The sequence below is a fragment of the Taudactylus pleione genome, unplaced genomic scaffold, assembly GCF_031769625.1.
Source record: "Taudactylus pleione unplaced genomic scaffold, aTauple2 ptg000069l, whole genome shotgun sequence".
In the NCBI taxonomy this organism is placed as follows: domain Eukaryota; kingdom Metazoa; phylum Chordata; class Amphibia; order Anura; family Myobatrachidae; genus Taudactylus; species Taudactylus pleione.
In genome coordinates this window covers 2792456-2813354 of record NW_028284471.1, presented here as the reverse complement: position 1 = coordinate 2813354, position 20899 = coordinate 2792456, and the positions used below count along the sequence as shown (strand labels likewise).

Here is a 20899-nt window from a genome sequence, read left to right as displayed (position 1 = left end):
GCCTCTAGGTCTGAACGAGCGAACCAAATGTAGTCGTTTTTTGGAAAACTACGCCCCCTGGCCGCTCGCATCCTACGTCATGTCCGCTATTTATTAATCGAGTACATCGACCAGCATATGAACTGCTTGCTATTCTTGTGGTTGGTTTTTCCTACCGCAATCTTGCGAGCAGTTCTGACTATAAAATAACCCAGTGACGTGGTCAATGATGCTGTAGTATTAATTATGCACACCCATAAAACGCCCGTTTTGACCTTTAAGCACGCCTGCGTTCGGATCTCCACTCCCCGTTTTCAAGCACCTTCCCCTGTTACCACCCACATACGCCTCCTCCTGTCACTCAAAATAGCAGGCATTCGCTATTTAGTGAACAAACGATTTTCGGCCGCACTCACTGGTTCGCGCATGCGTATTACGATCCGTACGCATGCGCAGTTGTGCAAACATTGCTCGGAACGAACGAGCGGCCGCTTACGAGCGGCTCTGAATCAGGCCCAATGTGTGCAGTTGCTGCTAAAACAGTTAAAACATACATCTCCTCCTCATAATGTTATGGTTACTTCCCTCCCTTTCCTAAATCATCTGCTTGTGCAACTCTCCACAACAAAGAAGGTAGGACTTGTTTGTGCTGTATTAGTGCAACTCTCCACAACAAAGAAGGTAGGACTTGTTTGTGCTGTATTAGTGCAACCAGTTTAGGTGTGTGTGGAGTCAAAAAAAGAAATCTAAAAACATGTTATTGGGTAATCAAATACATATCAAACAGGTAATAGCATCTTTAGATTTCACCAGAGAGATATCTGCGGATCCCTCCCAGAAAGCACATGCACAGTAAGGAAACTGGTTTCGTGCAGGGCAGTAAAGTGATTGTGTAAGCTATCACTATATGATTTACTCTTTGCCAAGACCAGGCCACTAATCTGGCAAAAACATTTTGTGAAATAGGCAGGAGGTTCTCAAACTCGGTCCTCAAGGCACAGTCCAGGTTTTAAGCATAACCATGCTTGGGCACAGGTGACTTAATTAATACTTCAGTCTTTTGATTTAACCATCTGTGCTCAATCATGGATATCCTTAAAGTCTGGACCGTTAAGGTGCCTTGAGGACCAAGTTTGGGAACCTTTGAAATAGGCAATAAAACAAATCTGACTCTTCATCATTGATTATTTGTAATGCTGGGCATCCACTATACAATTATCTGTCTGATATCTATCCGATCTGGCTGGTTGGAATGAAAACCTGGTAATGTATGGGAGTAAATGACAGTTGTCCATTTGCTCACAAACACTGGGTAACAGACAAAAATGGTCGTTCTGACAAATTGGTTAAAACACACAAATTTAACCAATTTGAACAAATTTTTTTAGTCTGTTTTCCAGTGTTTAAAACCATATGATCAACGGTCATTTGCTCCCATACATTACCAGGTTTTCATACCAACCAGCCTGATTGGACAAATATCTGACAGATAATTGTATAGTGTATGCGCAGCATAAGGAACAACATGTTCCACAGAGCAAGACAGACCACAATATAAAGCATGCTATAAAAAGACAATGATCATAAATCCTAGCGGGTATTAAATATTATACAAAAATTGTACTTAAAAATTCAAAAAGAACATGACATGACAGGGGCAAGCATGCAAGAGAAGTAAAAAGAGAGCACTTAAATGTTTGTTTGAAATGTCTGTGGATTGACCTGATTCAGATTTGTATGCATACCCGATGGTTTGCGTACAAATTTGATGGTTCTGGGTCTGCGCAGGACCCGTTCGGAGCATGTGCAAAACGGGTTCTGTGTGATTGCTCGCAGTTCCCCTCAGCGCAGTATAATTCACATTCTGTGGCGTTTGGGTGGCAGAGCGGGATCAGCAACCAGGACCGTTCTACGGACGCAGACTTCCTGGACCTGACAGATGGGCTCCGATGGCCAGGCTGCTTCCCTGAGGCTGTGCAATACTGTCCACATCGAAATTGGTGAGAAGTTGCACTTACCAATGAGGGGTGGGTGGTCTATTGCCTTGAGTGTATTTTACATGTAACAGAAGGACAATTGTGCTGTGATATAATGATGGCTATGTCCTGTCTCCTTTTGCCTGCCTTTTCCTAAACTGTTTATGTCTGCTAAAGGATGTTATTGTTCTACAAGTTCACTAAGTAACACTGGATTATATGATATATTTGTACTTGTCTTTTGCTTCAACAAAATTATTTGGGGGTAAAAATGCCTGTTGATATGTAGTGTCTCTTTAAGCTAAATGGTTTGGTCTAATTTATTACAGAGATTGTCAAAGTCAGAGGCCCACCCAGGCAGCCCCCAAAGTCTATCAGGATACCTTTAACTAGTCTAGAGGGAGAAGGAACCCGAAAGGGTGACTTTAATATATAGACAAGAGTTGGGTAGGATTCGCACTAGTCAATCTGAACCATTAGTACACATAATAAACAAATAAAATATCATTATGAAAACCAACATTATAGTCCTAACTATACACAATTGGAGTAAGACTTTTTGGTTGGTGGTGCACCAGATAATATTTGTGAAAGTCACAATTTTAACTGTTTTGCGAAGAAGCAGAAGAACAAATTAAGGTCCTCATCCAGACCTGGTCGCAAGCGCTGAGCGCTCGGAACCGGGTCGATGTTAAGGCCCTGCGCGCACACAGCGGCCGCACTGCGTGTGTGCAAGCCCCGGAGTGAGAAACTCTCTCGCTCCGGAGCTCACTACAAAAGGGGTGATCGACAGCTCGCCCCGTTTTGTAGGCGGGGCGGGGGGGTGGCTACCCCCCTGGTTTTGCGCCGGGCAGTGGGGCTCACAGCTGCACTGCTAAAGTTTTTTTTTTTTTTTTGCATAGCTCAAGGGGGCGTGACCACATCTCCCGCAATTAGGTCACTCCCCTTCACCTGGGCCCTGCCGGACTCTCTACTCCCATGGCTATCTGTAGCTCTAACTAGAAAGCAGAATTCCACCAAATTTAGTAAGTATACTGTTCGAGGCGGGTTGGGTATGGATTGCCGGCGGTCGGGATGCCACTGGTCAGAATATCGACAGCGGCATCCAGACAGTTAGAATCCTGACACCCATAAGAAAACAAGGTAAGTCTCACCCTAATCCCTACCCTAACCCTCCCTCCCCGGTGCCTAAAGCTAACCTCCCCCCCCCTAGTGCCCAAACCTAACCTCCCCCTCCCTGCACCCTAATTCTAACCCTCCCTCACCGATGCCTAAACTTAACCCTGCACCCTAACCCTTCCCTAACTGGCGATACTTACCTTTGGGATACTGGTGTCGGGATCCCAACGCTATTGAGATTTCGGTGCCAGTATTTAGACCGCCAGAATTCCACACGCTGGGAAGCTGCCAACTACATCCATTTTGAGACATTGGGAGGAGGATTCTGTGAAAAAGTTAAGTTCTAAAATCGGCTGATAGGGGAAAATACATGAAACGGTACCAACAAATGAATAACTAAGAGAAACCTAAAATTGTATTTAAAAAAATATATTTTTCCTATTGTAAAAATGGAAAAACTGAAGTGGCATGAAATTTTTATTTGAAAATAAAAAAAGTGTGCACTGCAATTAAGAGAGTAGAAAATTAGCATAAATCTAAAATGTGCACGAATGAATGGGCAATTGAATGAACTGAGCCCCACAGCACTGATAGTTTTGTTTTCTCCAACATCAATATAGATTAATGTGTGATAAGAGGAGGAATTTCCCAGGACTCCCTTAAACGCCAGCGTCAACGTCTTATAGGTTTCAGGTTTTTTTTTATTAGTAATGTGGTAAATCAGAGTATTTAGGAGTACTATAAAGAATCCCAGTGCATTTCAGCACAGTTCTGCGTAGTTTCTGTGGCTGAGTAATGCTCACTTTCACCCTTTTTTTAGTGGAAATCATTCACTATAACTGGGGACCCCATGCTTGCGGTTTGGGTATGGAATGCCGGCATTCGGGATCTTGGCGGTCAAAATCCCAACAGGGTTAGGATACCGACACCTGACGGTAGGTATCCTAAACCTCCCCCTCTCCCTAAAAGTTCCTAAACCTAACCTCCCCCCACACCCTAAACCTAACCCTTCCCCCTAGTGCCTAACCCTAACCCCACTACTTAACTTCGGGATTCCAGCGCTGGTATTTTCTGTACCGACATCCTGTGTTTTTTTTTTTTTTTGGGGGGGGGTTCAGTTGTTTATTCATGGAGCTTTCCCATTCATTTTAGTGGTGTTTGTACCTTCAAGGAAAGCCAAAAACCCTACTGAAAAACAAATGAAGCTTTAGGGAAATGTGTGCAGTATATATGAATAAAGATTTTGCTAATCTTTTCCTGTCTTAATGACTTACATCGTATCCCACTACAGTCATGGGAATGACATGATACTGTTACTTGGGGTAGGTTTAGATTCAAATATGTACAGATATACCTTATCGTTTCTCTTGCTCACCTAAAGCTGGGTACACACAGGAGCAATGTCGGGCCGATTTGCCTCTTCATGACAACAAATCGCCTGCATTGCCCAGTGCTGCACATCAAACCTAGCGATATCACTAGCAACCTGTAGCATGTAATGGTGCATAACCCACGTAATGATTTTGTAACCAACGATTTTCTGTCAGATTTTCATTGACAAAGTGAACGATTTTTTGAAGTGTAAAGAACAATTTTTACAATGATGAACGAAAAATGTTCCTTCCCTTAATGAAAATCGTTATGCTGGACAGTCTGAAATGGACAAAGAACGAAAACTACAGACGGGAGCGCGCTTGAACGATTATCGCTCATCGTTATAACTCAGAAACTGAATGATTTTTTGAACGATAACGATGTCGTTAACGACAAATTGTTCAAAAAATCGTTACGTGTGTATGCACCTTTAAGGTGCCTACACACATAGCGATCTGCTAACGATCCGATATCGTGTACGATTTCCCTGTGAACTCTCACGGGAGCTCGCTTGCCATAGTGATCACGATTTTGGAAAATTTTCACCCAATCTGTTTCACGATCTCATGATCTACCGGATCGTACGCATCGTGAGATCGGGCAACATAAATCGTGAGTTTAAAAAAAAAAAAAAGGCTCTTGACAATTGGTGGGAAATTTAAATAGTCATAACAATGGGAGGGGCTAGCTAGGAAGTATAAAAAGCAGGTGCCCTTTAAACTCTGTGTACATTCTGTTCTGCTACTAGTGAGGCTAGGTGTATTCCTGCTGAATCCTGTACATTGCTACTGTGCTCTTTGTATTTGGCTTGCCTTTTACAAAGTTTATTCTACCTGCAAGTGTGTGCTACCTGCATTCTATCCTGTTCCTGAATTCTGTACTGATGCGTCCCTATCAGTATAGAGTGTTGGTTGCCGAAGCTGGGGTCCGGGAGATTAGGAAGAGGGCCCAGCGAAGAAGGACTAAGGAGTGGCTGCTACAAAGGGATACCCGCTCTCACATGTCCCTGCTGATGGAGATCAAGGAGAACAACCGGGAGGATTATCGTAACTACCTGCGCATGGATGACGCCACCTTCCCGGAATTGCTGCATCTGGTGACCCCCCACATCCAGAGACAGGACACAAGTGGCGGAGGGCAATCCCTGCTGAAGTGAGACTGGTGGCTACCCTGAGGTATCTGGCTACAGGAAGGTCATTTGAAGACCTGAAGTTTGGGACACTCATCTCACCTCAGTCCTTGGGCGTCATCATTCCGGAGACCTGCAAAGCGATTGTTAAAGTGCTGCAGTACCAGTATTGCAAGGTAAGGTGAAAAACACACCACACATTTTTTTCTTGTTTAAAGAAAAAAAAATGTTTTATTTGTTTTTAAATTTAACTTTTTAAATGTGCCAATAAGGCAGAAAACTGTGCTGCATAGCAGCCATCTTGTGTAAACAACATTACATATTAGTAAAGGTTTTTTTAAAACATTGGAACAATACAGAGCAAAAAAACACTTGCACACTATGGGTCTCATTCAGACCCAGTCGCAAGCACCGATGTGCTCGCAACCGGGACGATAGTGACCAAGCCCCAGAGCGAGAAACTCTCTCTACAAAAGGGGCGGCTGTCGATGTTGATTGACAGCTCGCCCCGTTTTGTAGGCGAGCCTGGGGGGGTGGTTTCCAAAACGGAGGCGTTCCTTAACGAACGCCTACCGTTTTGTGGGTGGCCGCACTGACATCAGTGATGTCAGTGGGGAGTTTCCTGCTCTGAAAGAGCAGGAAGCTCCCCAATGACATCACTGATGTCCTTGCGGCTGCCGAGATCCAACCTTAGGGTCTCTTCACAAGCCCCGATGGTCGCGATGGTGCTCACCATCGCGACCATCAACCTGGTCGGTCGTTAAACTGTGGGTGGTAACCCACAGCTTACCTAACGACCAGGAGGCCGCACTTCAAAAATTAAGCAGCCGCCCTCGTTCAGAACGAGCGCTCGCTTCTTGCGAGCGCCTCTGAATGAGGGCCTATGTCCTCACAAAGTTGTTTTTTTTATTATTATTATTAGACAGCAAATAGTCTGCATTAACCAAAATGTGCACTGACCTGTAGGCAACCCAAACTATGCACTGTACTGTATGCAATATAGATTGCAATAAAATTTTTACAAAACAGCATTATCACCAAATTTTATCAATCCCAATAGGTAGGCTGCTGTATGTTATGGGGTGGGTCAGACGCCAGTTTGAACAGGTCAATACACACATGGCACAAGTATACATTGTGGCCCCGGCTTCCATCAATGTGTACTTGTGCCATGTGTGCAGTGACCTTGTCCAAACAGCATCATCACCACCCTATACCATTCAGGCAGCACTTATCGGGAGGGATAAAATTTGGTGATAGTAAAAGCAAGAAAAAAAAAAGTAAATAAATTACATTTGTGTATAACAGGACGATTCATCCGCTTCATCCAGCAGAGCATTAAACATGGTAGTGCTTGGGGTGCTGGGTGGGGGAGTATTCTTTAACTGGGCTGGGGGGGGCTGACATAGGTGTTTGGGGCAGGGGAATATAACATTGGGTCAGCTATATAAGTGGAGTTGTGTAGGTTTTTGCTCATACACCTACTCAATAGGTCATAATTTAGCCTGAGGTAATTTTTCTTTGTTTCCTCGTCCATATTCCTCATACTGCTGTTTACATGTGCCGTAAAGTCGTCTATAGCATCTAGAGGTTTTCGAAGGAGGCATACTGCATTCTGTAGAAATATGTCCTCCCGTTCAATATGAATCTCCTTTTACCCCTGTTTTTTTTTTGTGGCGGTAGGGAAGAGGATGAGGGTCCAGGTGCAATGGGTATTGCCAGTTGGGTGTTATTCTCCACATCACTGTCCCCGAGCAGACTGAGGTCCGGTGTGGAGGCCGAATCAGGGTCTTGAGTGGGAGTCTATATAGGAAACAAATAGAAAAAAATATTATAGTCATGTTTTAACCCCTTTTTTTTTACTATTTTTACAGTTTCCTATCACTGTGGAGGAGTGTAAGAGCATCGCTGAACAGTTTGAACAATGTTGGAACTTCCCTAACTGCGGAGGAGCCATCGATGGAAAACATATACGCATCAACCCACCTGCCAACACTGGATCATATTACTACAACTACAAAGGATTCTTCAGCATCGTTCTCATGGCAGTGGTGAATGCTAACTACGAATTTCTGTTTGTGGATATTGGCAAGAATGGCCGTGCTTCGAATGGTGGGTCCCTCAAACAGGCTGCTTTCTACCAGAGACTCACCAACAAAAGCCTTACCTTGCCCTCACTGGACCAGACAAAGCACGGCCTAACATACGTTTTTGTCGCAGACGAGGCTTTTGCTTTACATGAAATGTGATATGAAGCCATTTGCACAGAGGGGCCTGACCAGAGAGAAGAGGATCTACAACTAACGTCTATCCCGGGCACGGCGCACTGTGGAAAATGCATTTGGAATACTGAGTAACCGCTTCCGTATCTTCCACACCACCATCAACCTACGTGTGGAGAAGATAGACTGGGTCGTGATGGCGTGCTGCATAACTTTCTGTGAAGAAAATCTACCCAACGAGGACCAGTTCCAGCTAGACCAGAAGATGTAGGACCTTCGGAGGACATTGGCCATTTTACATCTGTGTCTGCACCACCAAATACAACATCGACCACATGTGCCAAAGAAGTGAGGGAGGAGTACATGGCCTATTTCAACGGATCAGGTGCGGTGCCATGGCAGGAGGAATGTCTGTGAACTAACTGAATATATTGGACATTTGGGATTGAACTACAAAAACGATAAGGATTCGGTTTATTAACTGTGTCACTACTTACCAAGACTTCAGCAGACGGTCCAGTCACTTCTGCAGCCTCCTCTTCTCCCTCTCGCTCAGCCATCAACACCAGAGACTGCCGTTGTGGCTGCTGATCGCTTAAGAAGGACATCTGTTTGTAGTACCACAGCGATGGTTCATACACATCATCGGTGCCTGCGCCGGATCTTTTGGAGTCATCGACTTTCTTCTCTTTAATGTACACTGTCCGGAGGTTTTGAATCTTGTGCCGTACAGTTTTGAGGTCTGCGTTCGGCAATGAACCTTTTCGTATACTGTAACAACACCTGTAAAGCGGCCAATTTGTGGTTCTTGTTATGGTATTGGCGAGAACTTATCTGCCACAGACACTCTTTAGACTGCAGGATTTCTATGAATGCAGTCACAAAGTCACGCTCACTATCCATGGACATTTCTAGGAAGAAGAAAAAAAAGGACATATAAATATTAGTGTATATAGTTTTGCTATATTTTATATTGTTATGGTTAAATTTTTTAATGTTTTAATATTTTCTTTTTTACATGTTTTTAATGTTTAGTATGGTATTGTAATTGTGTTTTCTTTTACAGGAATGTCATGTGTGTGTTTTTTTGGTATTTTAATGTTTTTCTTTCTATTACAGCATGGGTCTTCAACCTTTGGCCCTCTAGTTGTTGTGAAACTACAGATCCCAGGATGCCCTGGCACAGTTTCACCATGCTGTTATATTCAAACGGTGGCAGGGCATGCTGGGATGTGCAGTTCCACAGCAGCTGGAGGGCCAAAGGTTGAAGACCCCTGTTTTACAAGGAATGATGTGTTTTTAAATGTAATGTATTGTGTGTTTTTTAACGTTTTTGCAATTATTTTATGTTATTTAAATATGATTGTTAATTTTGTTGTAATGTATTTGTTTATCTTGTAATATATTAATTTTTGCAAAATTTTGAAGTGTTTTCTAAATAATTATTAGGTGGCCTCATGATATTGGTGGGCAGTTAGTGGGTAGGTGGGTGGCACACATTGGTGGGCAGTGGGAGCTTAATGCATGACCCAGCAACCGCCTGCCTCATTCTGGCGGGTGGTGGCTGGGTCATGCATTTCTAGGTGGTTGGCACACATTGGTGATCAGTGTGGTTGCATTTATACAGTACAAATACTCACCAAACTTCAACAAAATACACTTTAGTGTGCAGGCTCCCGACTGTGCTTCCTTCTTTTTCATACACGATGCTGCACAAGATGGCGGAGGGGCATTTCCAGGCTCCTGTCAGTCAAATTTTGCGTTGTACGATGAATTGTCAGATTCATCGTGAGTAAAAAAATCCTCACGATCGGCACCCATCGTGTTCCGGATTGGCAAATCAGGCCTACAGCATGCCAGATCAGAAGATACGAGGTACGACGAGCGGGAACGCGCATCGGCATCGTGATCGTGAGTAGAAATTCACGGTTTGGCCTTTTTTTACACGATTCATCTGCGCGTTTCGTCGAAATCGGCCAAATTGAGTTCAAGGGCATTGTTCGTTGTCAGAATGACAGCATATAAATATCAGTATATACAGCTAAGTTTGATTTTATTGGAAAACACATGAAACGTGATGAATTCAATAGGATCACATTAAAAAAAATAATAATAAAGATTTTATATACCATTACCATCGCCAAGCACTATCCTCACTCATTCAGAGGAGCCTCTATGGAGATTGGTAATAAAATATTACTCTCTCTATATATATATATATATATATTTTTTTTTTCTATGTTGCTACCTATATTTTCTGACTGTACTTGTCTGATTGTTTGACTATAGATTTACATTGTCTATACATGGTTAATAGATTCTATCTTATTAAATATTGCTGTAATGCAGTTTGCTTCCATAAAAACATTAAACAATTAAATATCATTGGTTATTTTGTATAGCCTGGCAGGGAATGCTGATACTTGTAGTTCGGCAGTAGTTGAAGTTGCAATGGTGCTCCAGCTTGAGGTGTGAGCGCTTATTGACCGTAAATCCCCCTAAACTTGTGATCAGCAGTCATGAATTCCGTAATGCGGGGGAAGCATATGAGTCATCAACTCCCGTGTGTATAATACCCGTGTGTGCCGGGCCGGGGACGGTATTGATCGTGAGCGGAGGTGAGTGCTTCACATGCAGCATGGAAGAGGAGGAGGAGATAGAGGGCAGAGGGGAGGGACGGCGGCTGCAGTGCAGCTGCTGCTATGGGACATGCAGGGGGAAACTAGAAGTGAAAGGCTGCTGCTGCTGCCTAATGGGGCTGCGGGCACTTCTGTCACTATGGTTGGGGCTACTGCATGAGGCTGGGAGCATGAGCAGCCGCTGTATAACACTCACACTGACTGACCTCTGCTCTCCAGGCTGGACCCCATCCATCACCTGGGATGAAGAGCCAGATCTAAGTGACTGACAAGAAGATGATGTTCCTGCACGTAGATATGGTGAGGAGCAGACCCCCATTCTCATTTACTATCAGCCCCATGTACATCCCCATCCCCTCACTCCCCCTATATCTCCCTCTGTCTTATATTCCCCCATGTCTGCTCACTTCTTTCCCTGTTCTCTTCTTTCCTCTGCGTTGCAGCCCCCTACTCACTTTGTACTAATTCTTATTTTCTTCATGGAAATATATAGGAGTAACTCAGTGGTGTTTAGCTTTTTTGGTAGATCCAATGCTTTACAGTGTTCTTATTTTTAACTACCGTGTTATTCATATATTTATGGAGGTTTTTATAAAATACAGTAAACAGTTGAAAACTATACAACCCCCAATCTTCTCTTTAAGGGGACGATTTGTCAAATAATATTTGTGGGATATTCCCCCAACAGCCGTTTTCGGAGAATACCTGCAAATATAAGTATCCCCTGAGTGTACCATTAGGGGACAGCCGCTGTTCCCATATCTGCTGCAGTCCAGTGACGTGTGGTGAGGTAAATGGCTGGGGAGGCACATGTATAAAAACACAGTTTTATATCAAAACTCTGGAGCATGATAGGGATTATGATAGGGGAGGGAGTATGACATTGGAGGCTCTGCCTACCCTGACTGCACGGCCCTGCTGCAGTCCCACCACTTCCGACAGCTTCTACAGCCCCCATAGATTTCTATGGGTTCTGCAAAGCTGTCAGATTTACCAATCTGCTTGGCCCTGATAGGAAAACACTATCTCTAGATGGCATTATCCTGTCAGTGGCCCACTGGGGGGCACGTGTCAGACACCCAAACCAGGAAGTAGCGTGATAGCGTTACACTATCACGCTGCTTTCAGCTCTTTGCCAGAACAGGCTCTTTATTGGAGCCAGCCTCCTTGCAAAACAAAAAAAAAAGATTGTTAATAAATTTGCGTGAAAATATGAAATTACACTTTGCACATATTTATCACATCTGCATTAAAAATGCGGATTGTGATAAATATGCCTCTAAAAGGGCATGTACTTTTCTAATGTGGATGTGTTGTGTGCTTTGTATACATGGTGTATTACATCCACACATACTAGAAAGGAGTTCTGCTAAGCCATTGGTATCTGCAGCTTGCTGTGTGAGACTTGGGATTTATATCTGAATGAATGGTGAAGCATGAAACAAAACCCAAAGGTGTATTGAAAGCAGATGGTAGAATACAGAGAGAGAGAGAGATATTAATATAGATTTATATAGATATATAATACACATTCAGATTGATATAAAGATAATATTAAATGATGGATTGTAATTAGAGAAGATATGTTTTACAAATCATTGTACAGAAATTGATAATAGTTATAAAGAGTATGAAATAGATAATTTGTGCAAAATGAACTGCTATCTCTATCAGAGAAATTAATGAGACAATTGCAGACGTTTTGAATGACCAGAACTTGCTTTATTTAATGTAAAGCATAAATTAAGTCATTCTAGAGATAATCTGACAGCATGGTCCAGTTTGCCTAGAGCTGTCCATCCACTAGGTGAGTAAACCTAGCGATGGAGCGATAACGACGGTCATTATCGCTCCATCGCTTGGTAATCTCCCGCAAATCGGGCAGTAAAAGGTTAAAAACGACCAGCGATGCGCGCGCCCGCTGGTCGTTTTTAACATCAGTCATCGCCTGAACATGACTATCAACATGACGACCGCCGTCAGGTTGTCATGTTCGGGGATGATTGATCTGCATACACTGAACGTTCAGTGTATGCAGTTCACCCCGTGGGAGACGACGGCGTCGTTATCGTGTCGTCGTCTCCCGCATTGCCTAGTGGATGGGCAGCTTTAAGGTGCATACACACACAACGATTTTTTGAATGATTATCGATAACGATATAGTTCAATCGTTGGCAAAATCGTTCACTTTCTGAGTTAAAACGATGAACGATCATCGTTCATGCGCGTTCACGTTTTTAGTTTGTAGTTCAGTCAGACTGACCTACTGAACGATTTTCATTAAGGGAATATGCAAGAATCGTTTGTAGTTCAAAAAAATCGTTCATTACACTTTAAAAAATCTGACAGATAATCTGACAGAAAATCGTTCATAAAATCGTTGGTAACATAATCGTTGTGTGTGTATGCAGCTTTATGGAGCATACACATGGTCAGATTTGTCAGATGAACGATTGAACGATTTTTGACTGCATTAAAATGATTGGAATCATCCAAGTCTGACTGCAAACACATCAGATGTCAGATATCGTTATCTGACAAACGGGAACGCGCATCGTTCATCGTCCATCGTTCAGGCATGTCAGATTTTCCTTCAGATATGAACGACTGAACGATTTTTAAATCGTTATCGTTCAGATCTGAAGGAAAAATCTGACCGTGTGTATGCACCATAAGACATACAATTAGATCAACAGGGTGTCGGGGGCACCAAAACCACTTAATGAGTAATAAATGTCTATCATCACTGCAGCGCCCTAACTGATAGCCACTAATATTAAGTGGCCATTGCCTGTAGTTTATCTGAAGCCGCGGCTTACTGCCTCCCCGGTTGTAATAAGCTGGCTGTGATGTCACACTTCGATGCCGACCTGTCCCCGATCCCCACTAGGTGAGTAATGGGGGGTAGGGCAGGGAAGGCATACATGGTAGAGAATACATTTCAGTTTGACACAGCACAAAATATATTTTTTATATGAATGTAGAAGTCTGTTGTACCACAATGTGAGGTTTCCTCTAACACCAGCTGTCTGCAGTTATTTAAGTTACTGTAACTTGTGTGAACCAGGGTTATTATTGCATCTCGAATGTTTCTGACACATTAGCCAAAACCCTTTGTTTTATTCAACAATGACATATACAATATCATTCATATACTGTATGTGTGTTACTCATGCTACTATTGTGCTTTTAGAAACAAAATGCTGAATTATATATCTGCATTAATGACTTTATTTCACTTTCATTTAACTTTTGCAATAACAAACACATCACGACTATATAATTTTTAGCATATGTGACCCCATTCCAAGTTGGCCGCTATCTGCTTCTAAGCACAAGTATAAAATGTGGCAGAAGTGTAAGGTGTGACCGACCATACATAGGTAGCCAATGCCCGTCCTTCTTTCCCCCTGCATATAATTAGAGCAGACGCACCAGAAACACAACAAGAGGTGTGACAAGAGGTGTGACACTGTGAGCACAAAAGATGGGTAAAAACACAGCACACAATTCGTACACGTTACAGTAAGTGGCCAGAAAGTGCAGATAAGTACCCGAGTCACATGGAGCCTGAAGGCAAGAAGGCAAGCCAGCAGAGGCAGTGTGATGCTCTGGCCAATGTTCTGCTGGGAAATCTGGGGTCCTGGCATTAACATGGATGTTACTTTGACACTGACCACCTATATGAACATTGTTGCAGACAATGTACACTCACAATTACAAGTGCACCCATTCTTGGCAAGCAAATTCCCTGATGGCAGCGGCCTCTTTCAGCAGAATAATGCGTCCTGCCACACTGCGAAAACTGTTGAGGAATGGTTTGAGGAACATGACAAAGAGCTCAAGACGTTGACTTGACCTCCAAATTCCCCAGATCTCAATTTGATGGAGCATCTGTGGGATTTGCTGGAAAACAAGTCTGAGCCATGGAGGCCCCACCTCTCAACTTTCAGGACTTAAAGGATCTGCTGCTAACATCTTGGTGCCAGATAGCACAGGACACATTGGCATAACTACCATAGGTTCAAGAGGTGCAGCTGCTATGGAGCCCATTTTCCTTGTCAAAGTTACATGTGTTATATACATTTTTCACCATTGGGTGGTACATAAAGGCCCTTACAAAGTTTTGCCATGGGGCATTCAAATACCTAGTTACGCCCCTGACAGGACACCTTCAAAGGTTTTGTGGCGCCCATGCCTCGACGGAGACAGAGCTGTTTTGGCAGCACGAGGCAGGTGGTTTTAATGTTTTGGCTGATGGGTGTGTGATTAATATGTTGATTTTTTTTTTATTTATTTGCTACTTAGAGTGTGAGAGTGCTTCAAAATATACTTATTTAACGTATGGAGAAATAGAACCATAGCGTTAGATTAGGTTACATTTATTTTCCCAATTCCTACACAGCCAAAACAATGCAGGTTTTAAAAGTGCTTTGTCAAATGACTAATTTTTTTGGGGGAGAGGTATCAAACATTGGATAGAGAGAACCAACCATCAGCATCTAACTGTCATTTTACTGGCTGTTTTTGAAAAATGACAGAGAAGCTGATGGGTTGGTACATTATCTCTCGCTTTGATAAATCTCCTCCTGGTTGAGTTAATCAGTGCCACATTCTGGTGCTGATTTTGTGTTGCACAGAATGAGAATGATCACATAAATTAGCGATATTTTTGCCACTGTGCATGCGTCTAAATCCGCAAAACTTTCACACAGTACATACGTCCCACGATGTGTGCGTACAGAGTTGCAATCTGGGTATGCAAAAAAGGCAAAGGTCAGATACGAGTGACCCATGGCACGCCTTACGCCATGTATCGTTATGCTTAAACTGAGCTATGTTCTTTTGGAGGGGGGGTGGGTATTTCGCCCTGGGTTCCACTTCATCTTGAACCGGCCCTGCCTACTCTAAATGAGGTCCAATGTGAAAGCTACTTCTTGTACATTTGTTTTATTGCCCGTTATACTCCAGCAGAAATTTAGAAAAGGCTATAGGCAGCGCAGTAAAGTGCTCCAAGAGCTGTCTTGAAGTAGTAACGCTGCGCATAAACAGAAATGCCCTTGAAATGATTGGGTATAAAGGTACAATACTCTTTACAATGACCGTGAACAGGGAAAAAAAAAGAAAAATAATAATCAAGTAAAAGTAACTCTGTCCTATATTTTAAATTCACAAATCTGATCACTCAGGACTTAACATTCAAAAGCAAATCTAGAAATAGAAGGGGACAAAAGGAAGTCCCCTCCAACGCGTTTCAGCAGTTAATTTGTCTTTGTCAAAGAAGTACTTCTCATATAATGCTGGGGGCTGTTACTTGAATGTGGGGCACATGTATGAGGAGCAGGTGGTTTGTTAAATGTGAATACTAATTATTTATGTCAGGGTTCTTATGAAAGTCAATAGGTTTATTTTAATTTTAATGTGAACACTAATAATTAATGTAGGGACAGGATGGAGAGAAATAAGTCACTTTTTTTATGTGAAAGCAATTATTTTAATGTCATGTCTGGTTTGGTGGAAAGAGGTCTATTTATTCAATGTCAATTATATTAATTTAATGTTGGGGCTGGTTTGGAAGAATTAAGTCTATTTATTTAACATATTTTTCAAAGTGGCCCCACATGAGCTTAATAAACCGGTAGTAAAAGCTGCCAGACCTGTTTGTAGAGTAGGACACTGTCAACTGTCCAGTTTCTGGTGGGAAAGTCATCATTTAGGGCAAGTGTCTCACTCAGTCAGTTCCTGACTGTGGGGCCAAGCACCATGTATGTTCCACTTCACACTGTTCTCCTTGTAAGGGGCAGCTACGTGCATGTATTTGAAAGGTATACCTATACAGTATGAATAAAACATTGCCAATTTACCTATTTATGTTACAGTAAAATGCAGAATTTATTCTGTATCTAACATACTAAAAAAAGTGTGTATAGTCCGTTAGCTGTGCTATGTATTTACATGCACAAAGGAACCCTGTATTTTCATTATTGGTGATATCTTATCTTCATAGCTAATATATAGGGGATTTTGGAGATAATTTTGTGTCCGTCTCTGACAGGAAAAGAAACTTAAACATTACCGAGTTTACTGTACTAAAATGTATGTGTCAATCTCTTTTGTCTCAGCTCGTTCTGGCCTTGTTTGTCATGACTATGAGACAGACTACCTACTCTGCACCCACCTACCAATGGACAGACCATGAGATTGGAGAGATGGTTAAATGTCAGCAGTGCCCTCCAGGGACATTTGTAGCCAAACACTGCACCTCTAGAAATGCGACCGAATGCCAGCCATGCCCTGATCAACACTACACACAGTACTGGAATTACCTGGAAAAATGTCGTTTCTGCAACGTCATCTGCCAGGACAGAGAAGTAATTCAATCCGAGTGCAACACCACACACAACCGAGTCTGTGAGTGTGAGCCTGGTTACCAGCGTGACCCTGACTTCTGTGTCAAAGTCCGAGTGTGTGACCCTCTATCTGGATTCTCTGGTGAGTGATGGACTTTTGAGGGTAACTAAAGACTTTTTTAAATATTTTTCCTTTAAATGTTTAGTAAAGCCCCAAGTGAAATGTTTCCCACCAGTTAACTCTTTATGCACAATATGATTAAGATTACCGCTGGTCTTAGCTCACTTTTTACTCTGCTGAGAGTTGATAAAAAAAGATTGAAATAGTTTCTAGTGAATTCATAGGCTGTACTGTAATAGCTATTAGTTCAGTATATAGTATAATAGCTATAGTGACTACACTTTGGTAATGTCATTACATCACGTCTCCGTTACTACTGGAAACGGGCAGGGGTCCAGGCGCCTCTTCAAGCTCTGTCCCTCATCAAACAGTGCTAGGCTCAGAGACCATGGCAGTCTGACTGCACTACGTCCAACCAGCGCACAGCGCTCAGTGGGGAGTGCTGCACACTTACAGATGTTTCCACATACATCTATCCTCCATGCGCTACAAGTCGCGCCATACATAACGCGAGAGCTCTGTGTGCCTCGGTAGCGCCGAGCGTCTTTCGTGCGACTTTTACATTCACATGCGTCTTATTTTCACAGTGATGCAAATAGCTAGCACAAGCAGCTTCTGATTAAAATGATATGCAGCATGCCTATATTCTCTGTGCGTCTGCGGGTGTATCTGCATGTGTAACGCTACGTTACAGTGTCAGTGGCTGTAACACTGTAACGTAGCGTAAAAAGTCGCACAAAAGACGCTCTGCGCTACCGAGATTAGAAGGGCTGTTTAACGCGTATGGAGGCTAGATGTATGCGGACACATCTGTACAATACTACAGGATGCTAGCAGAATTTGCATGGCCCACTCCAGGTTCAGCATTGACCGAGTTGGGGGCCCTGTTATGGCCTCATTTTTGTACTACATATTCTTCAAATGTCTGTATTCTACAATTTCGTGGCTCAATTACAATTGTAATTAGAAAAAGTTGGGCCCATCCCTGTCTCCTTGGGTGCCTAGGCCTAAAGCATTGCCTGTCTACAGTGTGGCATTTCAATCATCGACTGTCATGCCTAAATGATCCTATCACAATTGATAGGCTCATTGTCAGGCACTTTGATAGATGCGGCCTGTGCACAATCATGTTTCAATCACACTAACAGCCCATAGTGACACAAGTGGGATTTGGGCACTGTGAGTGAATACCGAATGGCCAGAGAGCATCCAATTAAGCCATTAGTATGAAGCCAAGTTGGATACAGATCCCATCACTTGGATCTCTGGACAGGTAGCAGGCTCCCAATGTTTGTGGTCAGTTTAAAGCTGACCAGTCGAGCAACAATTTGGATATTCCTGTTTGATCATGTTATATCCAGGAACTAGCCAGAAGTCACTGCATGTTCACAAAGTCAACATGTGAAATGTTGACATTCTGCACGGGCGGCAGCAGCAGAGGGTTAGGGTTAGGCTGCAAGAGGGGAGGTTAGAATTAGGCTGCGGGAGGGGACATTAGTGTTAGACACTAGGGGAGGGTTAGGCATACTCACTGCCCCAACTGCAGCTGGGTCCGCTGGAAGTCATCATCAAATGACTGCCGGACCCGGAAGGCATAGCTGGAGCCGCCGGGCGCGCTGTACCATGTAAGTCACCGCTAGACCACCAAAGACGATGAATGTCAACCACATCAATGTGAACATTGTGAGCATGCTAGAGAAAAAAAAGGGGATATTCCCTCCAGCACACTGCAGCAATATTGGCAAAAATACTTTTGCCAATATTGCTGCAGTGTGCTGGAGGGAATATCCCCTTTTTTTTTCTCTGGTTCAGTGTAAATCCCACCCTGTACAAGCACCTGGGCAATATCATTAAGCTGATTTGAGCGACCACCATACTTTCTATTGTGAGCATGCTGCATGTGGACATAATATACCACACCCACTTTTAAGACAATTGTCAATTCCAGTGAACCCCTGATTGGGGGTTATCATATGTTTATCAGGAACTATGCAAATCTGATTTGATGTTAAGCACTGATGCTGAAACATGTTGGGGTTTACTAGTGGAGCGAGGTGGAACACACACACACATATATATACATATACAGTATACACACACACTTTCACCATCTTGCAGCATGAATTGAACTCAATAGAAACCTGCAGAATTGTGCTTAGATGTGGTTCAATTGCAGTCCCGAGTACCCTATATCTACCCCGGGTTCTTATAATTTTATATTCGTGACCTTTCCTGACTCATAGATAAACTTCACTGATTTTTGTTTAATATTGTCCAATTTTGTACACAGATGACCGAGACTGCGACAGGGCAGTGATAGATTTCATTGTTAATCAGAATATATCATATGAAACCTTCCATCGACTGGCAGAAACCGTGATTTTACAGGGTGATCATCTGAAACCTGTGAGCCACAAAAGGATTCGGAGTCTGTTACGATATATTAGAAGCCTCGATCCGGATAATCCGCTGCTCCCACGACTTTTACATATTTTAGGAAAAGCCAAATTGAAAAGTTTGGAGAGAAAGCTAAGAAAGACATTCATAAACTTAGAAGCCATTGGACAACATTCCGTCCCCAGGCGGTAGTCCCATGGTCCCGAAAGTGGAATACAGAGAAAACGTCCAGAAAAATACAAAACATCTAAGCCAGAGTTTCCCAAACTCTGTCTGCAAGGCACCCGTAACAGTACAGGTTTTAAGGATATCTATGCTTGACCACAGGTGACTTAATTAGTACCTCAGTCAATTTGATTTAACCACCTGTGCTCAACCATGGATAGGATATATCAAAAACCTGAACTGTTGGGGTGCCTTAAGGACTGCGGTTGGGAACCTCTGGTCTAAGTGTTTACATCCATATTAATGTTCTTTAAACTGCCTACATCTATACCACCCTATTTACTATTCTTTGAAACCACAAAGAGATTATAATAAAGTAACAAATAATACAAGAAATCAGACATACTGCAGTGGTGTTAAATACATTTCCAACCTACAGATAACATTCACTTACTGGTTTGTACATGTTATTCTGGAACTTTTGCTAAATACATTTTTTTTTTGTTTCTGTGATTTTCAGCTACCTTTTATCACAAGGTTAAGATGTTGTTTTTTATTTTGTTGGCCTGGCAGGACACAAAACTGCTCTCGGAATAGAGAGCAGACCTGTGATATATCTCATGGCAACAATAATAGATAACTCTACCTGTTAATAGGATCACATGGATGAAAAGCACTGAGAGAGTTAATGCACGTACTTAGTAATATTTGCAGGAGGACATAGACAAGCCTATAAGTTATAGTATTATGTATTTGGTAAACCTTTTGCACACACAGTGAATCTCACATATTACATCTTCCAAGTCTTCCCTAAAAATAATGTATGTATGTTTGTTTGATTTTATATTGGCTATTGTGATCTTGGACATTTAAAACTTTTCTCAAAATGCTGAATTCAATTTCTGTGAATTTATTAGTTATTTTTGTCCTCCTACAAATTTAAGCCATATTTTCCTGTTACGTTTTTGTCTTTGCTCCACTTTTGGATTGATGGCGAGATGTTTTCATTTGTTCACCTCACTCCTTTCTTTAATTTATATTTCTCTCCCCCCCCCCCCCCATTCTCCACCATTTAAGATTTGTAAATGACATTTTGGAATGTGACTAAAGAATATATTTTCTAAAAATAAAATAGTTTTATACAGTTGTTATTGTTTATTTATAAAATAATTGGACAGTGAAAAAGTAAAAAGTTCACGTGAATTCTGATATAAGAAATGAAACACAATACAAGGAAATATTCAAACCCCTTCCTTTATTGCGGCAATGTTATACTGGGCACACAGTCAGCACAAGTGTAATACCTATGACATGCAAATAGTTCCCTGACCAAAAAAATGTGACCGTGACGGAATAGGGAAACTAAATATAGTTCTTTCTATAAATAACTTTCTGGAACAGTGGGAGAGAGACGTGGGTAATTATGAC

General features: G+C 42.4%; 1 protein-coding gene across 2 annotated transcripts; it reads left to right on the top strand.

The window, feature by feature from the left end:
- Positions 1-575: 575 nt before the first annotated feature.
- On the top strand, positions 576-20577 carry TNFRSF6B (TNF receptor superfamily member 6b). Of its 2 annotated transcripts, none has more exons than XM_088467133.1 (4): positions 576-612; positions 10658-10738; positions 16561-16930; positions 19200-20577. In XM_088467133.1, the coding sequence occupies exons 2-4, from the start codon at positions 10715-10717 to the stop codon at positions 19496-19498; spliced, it is 693 nt and encodes a 230-aa protein (XP_088323259.1). In that variant the 5' UTR covers positions 576-612; positions 10658-10714; the 3' UTR covers positions 19499-20577. The 2 variants fall into 2 exon arrangements, with proteins under 2 accessions (XP_088323259.1, XP_088323258.1); XM_088467132.1 differs by lacking the exon at positions 576-612 and adding an exon at positions 1836-1979.
- Positions 20578-20899: the final 322 nt, after the last annotated feature.

Bases quoted from the DNA above. Each gene is read 5' to 3' on its own strand.
- TNFRSF6B (XM_088467133.1), top strand. From the start codon at position 10,715: ATGATGTTCCTGCACGTAGATATG. The intron at 10,739-16,560 runs GTGAGGAGCAGA...CTTTTGTCTCAG, and splicing joins TGTTCCTGCACGTAGATATG to CTCGTTCTGGCCTTGTTTGT. The intron at 16,931-19,199 runs GTGAGTGATGGA...TTTTGTACACAG, and splicing joins CCCTCTATCTGGATTCTCTG to ATGACCGAGACTGCGACAGG.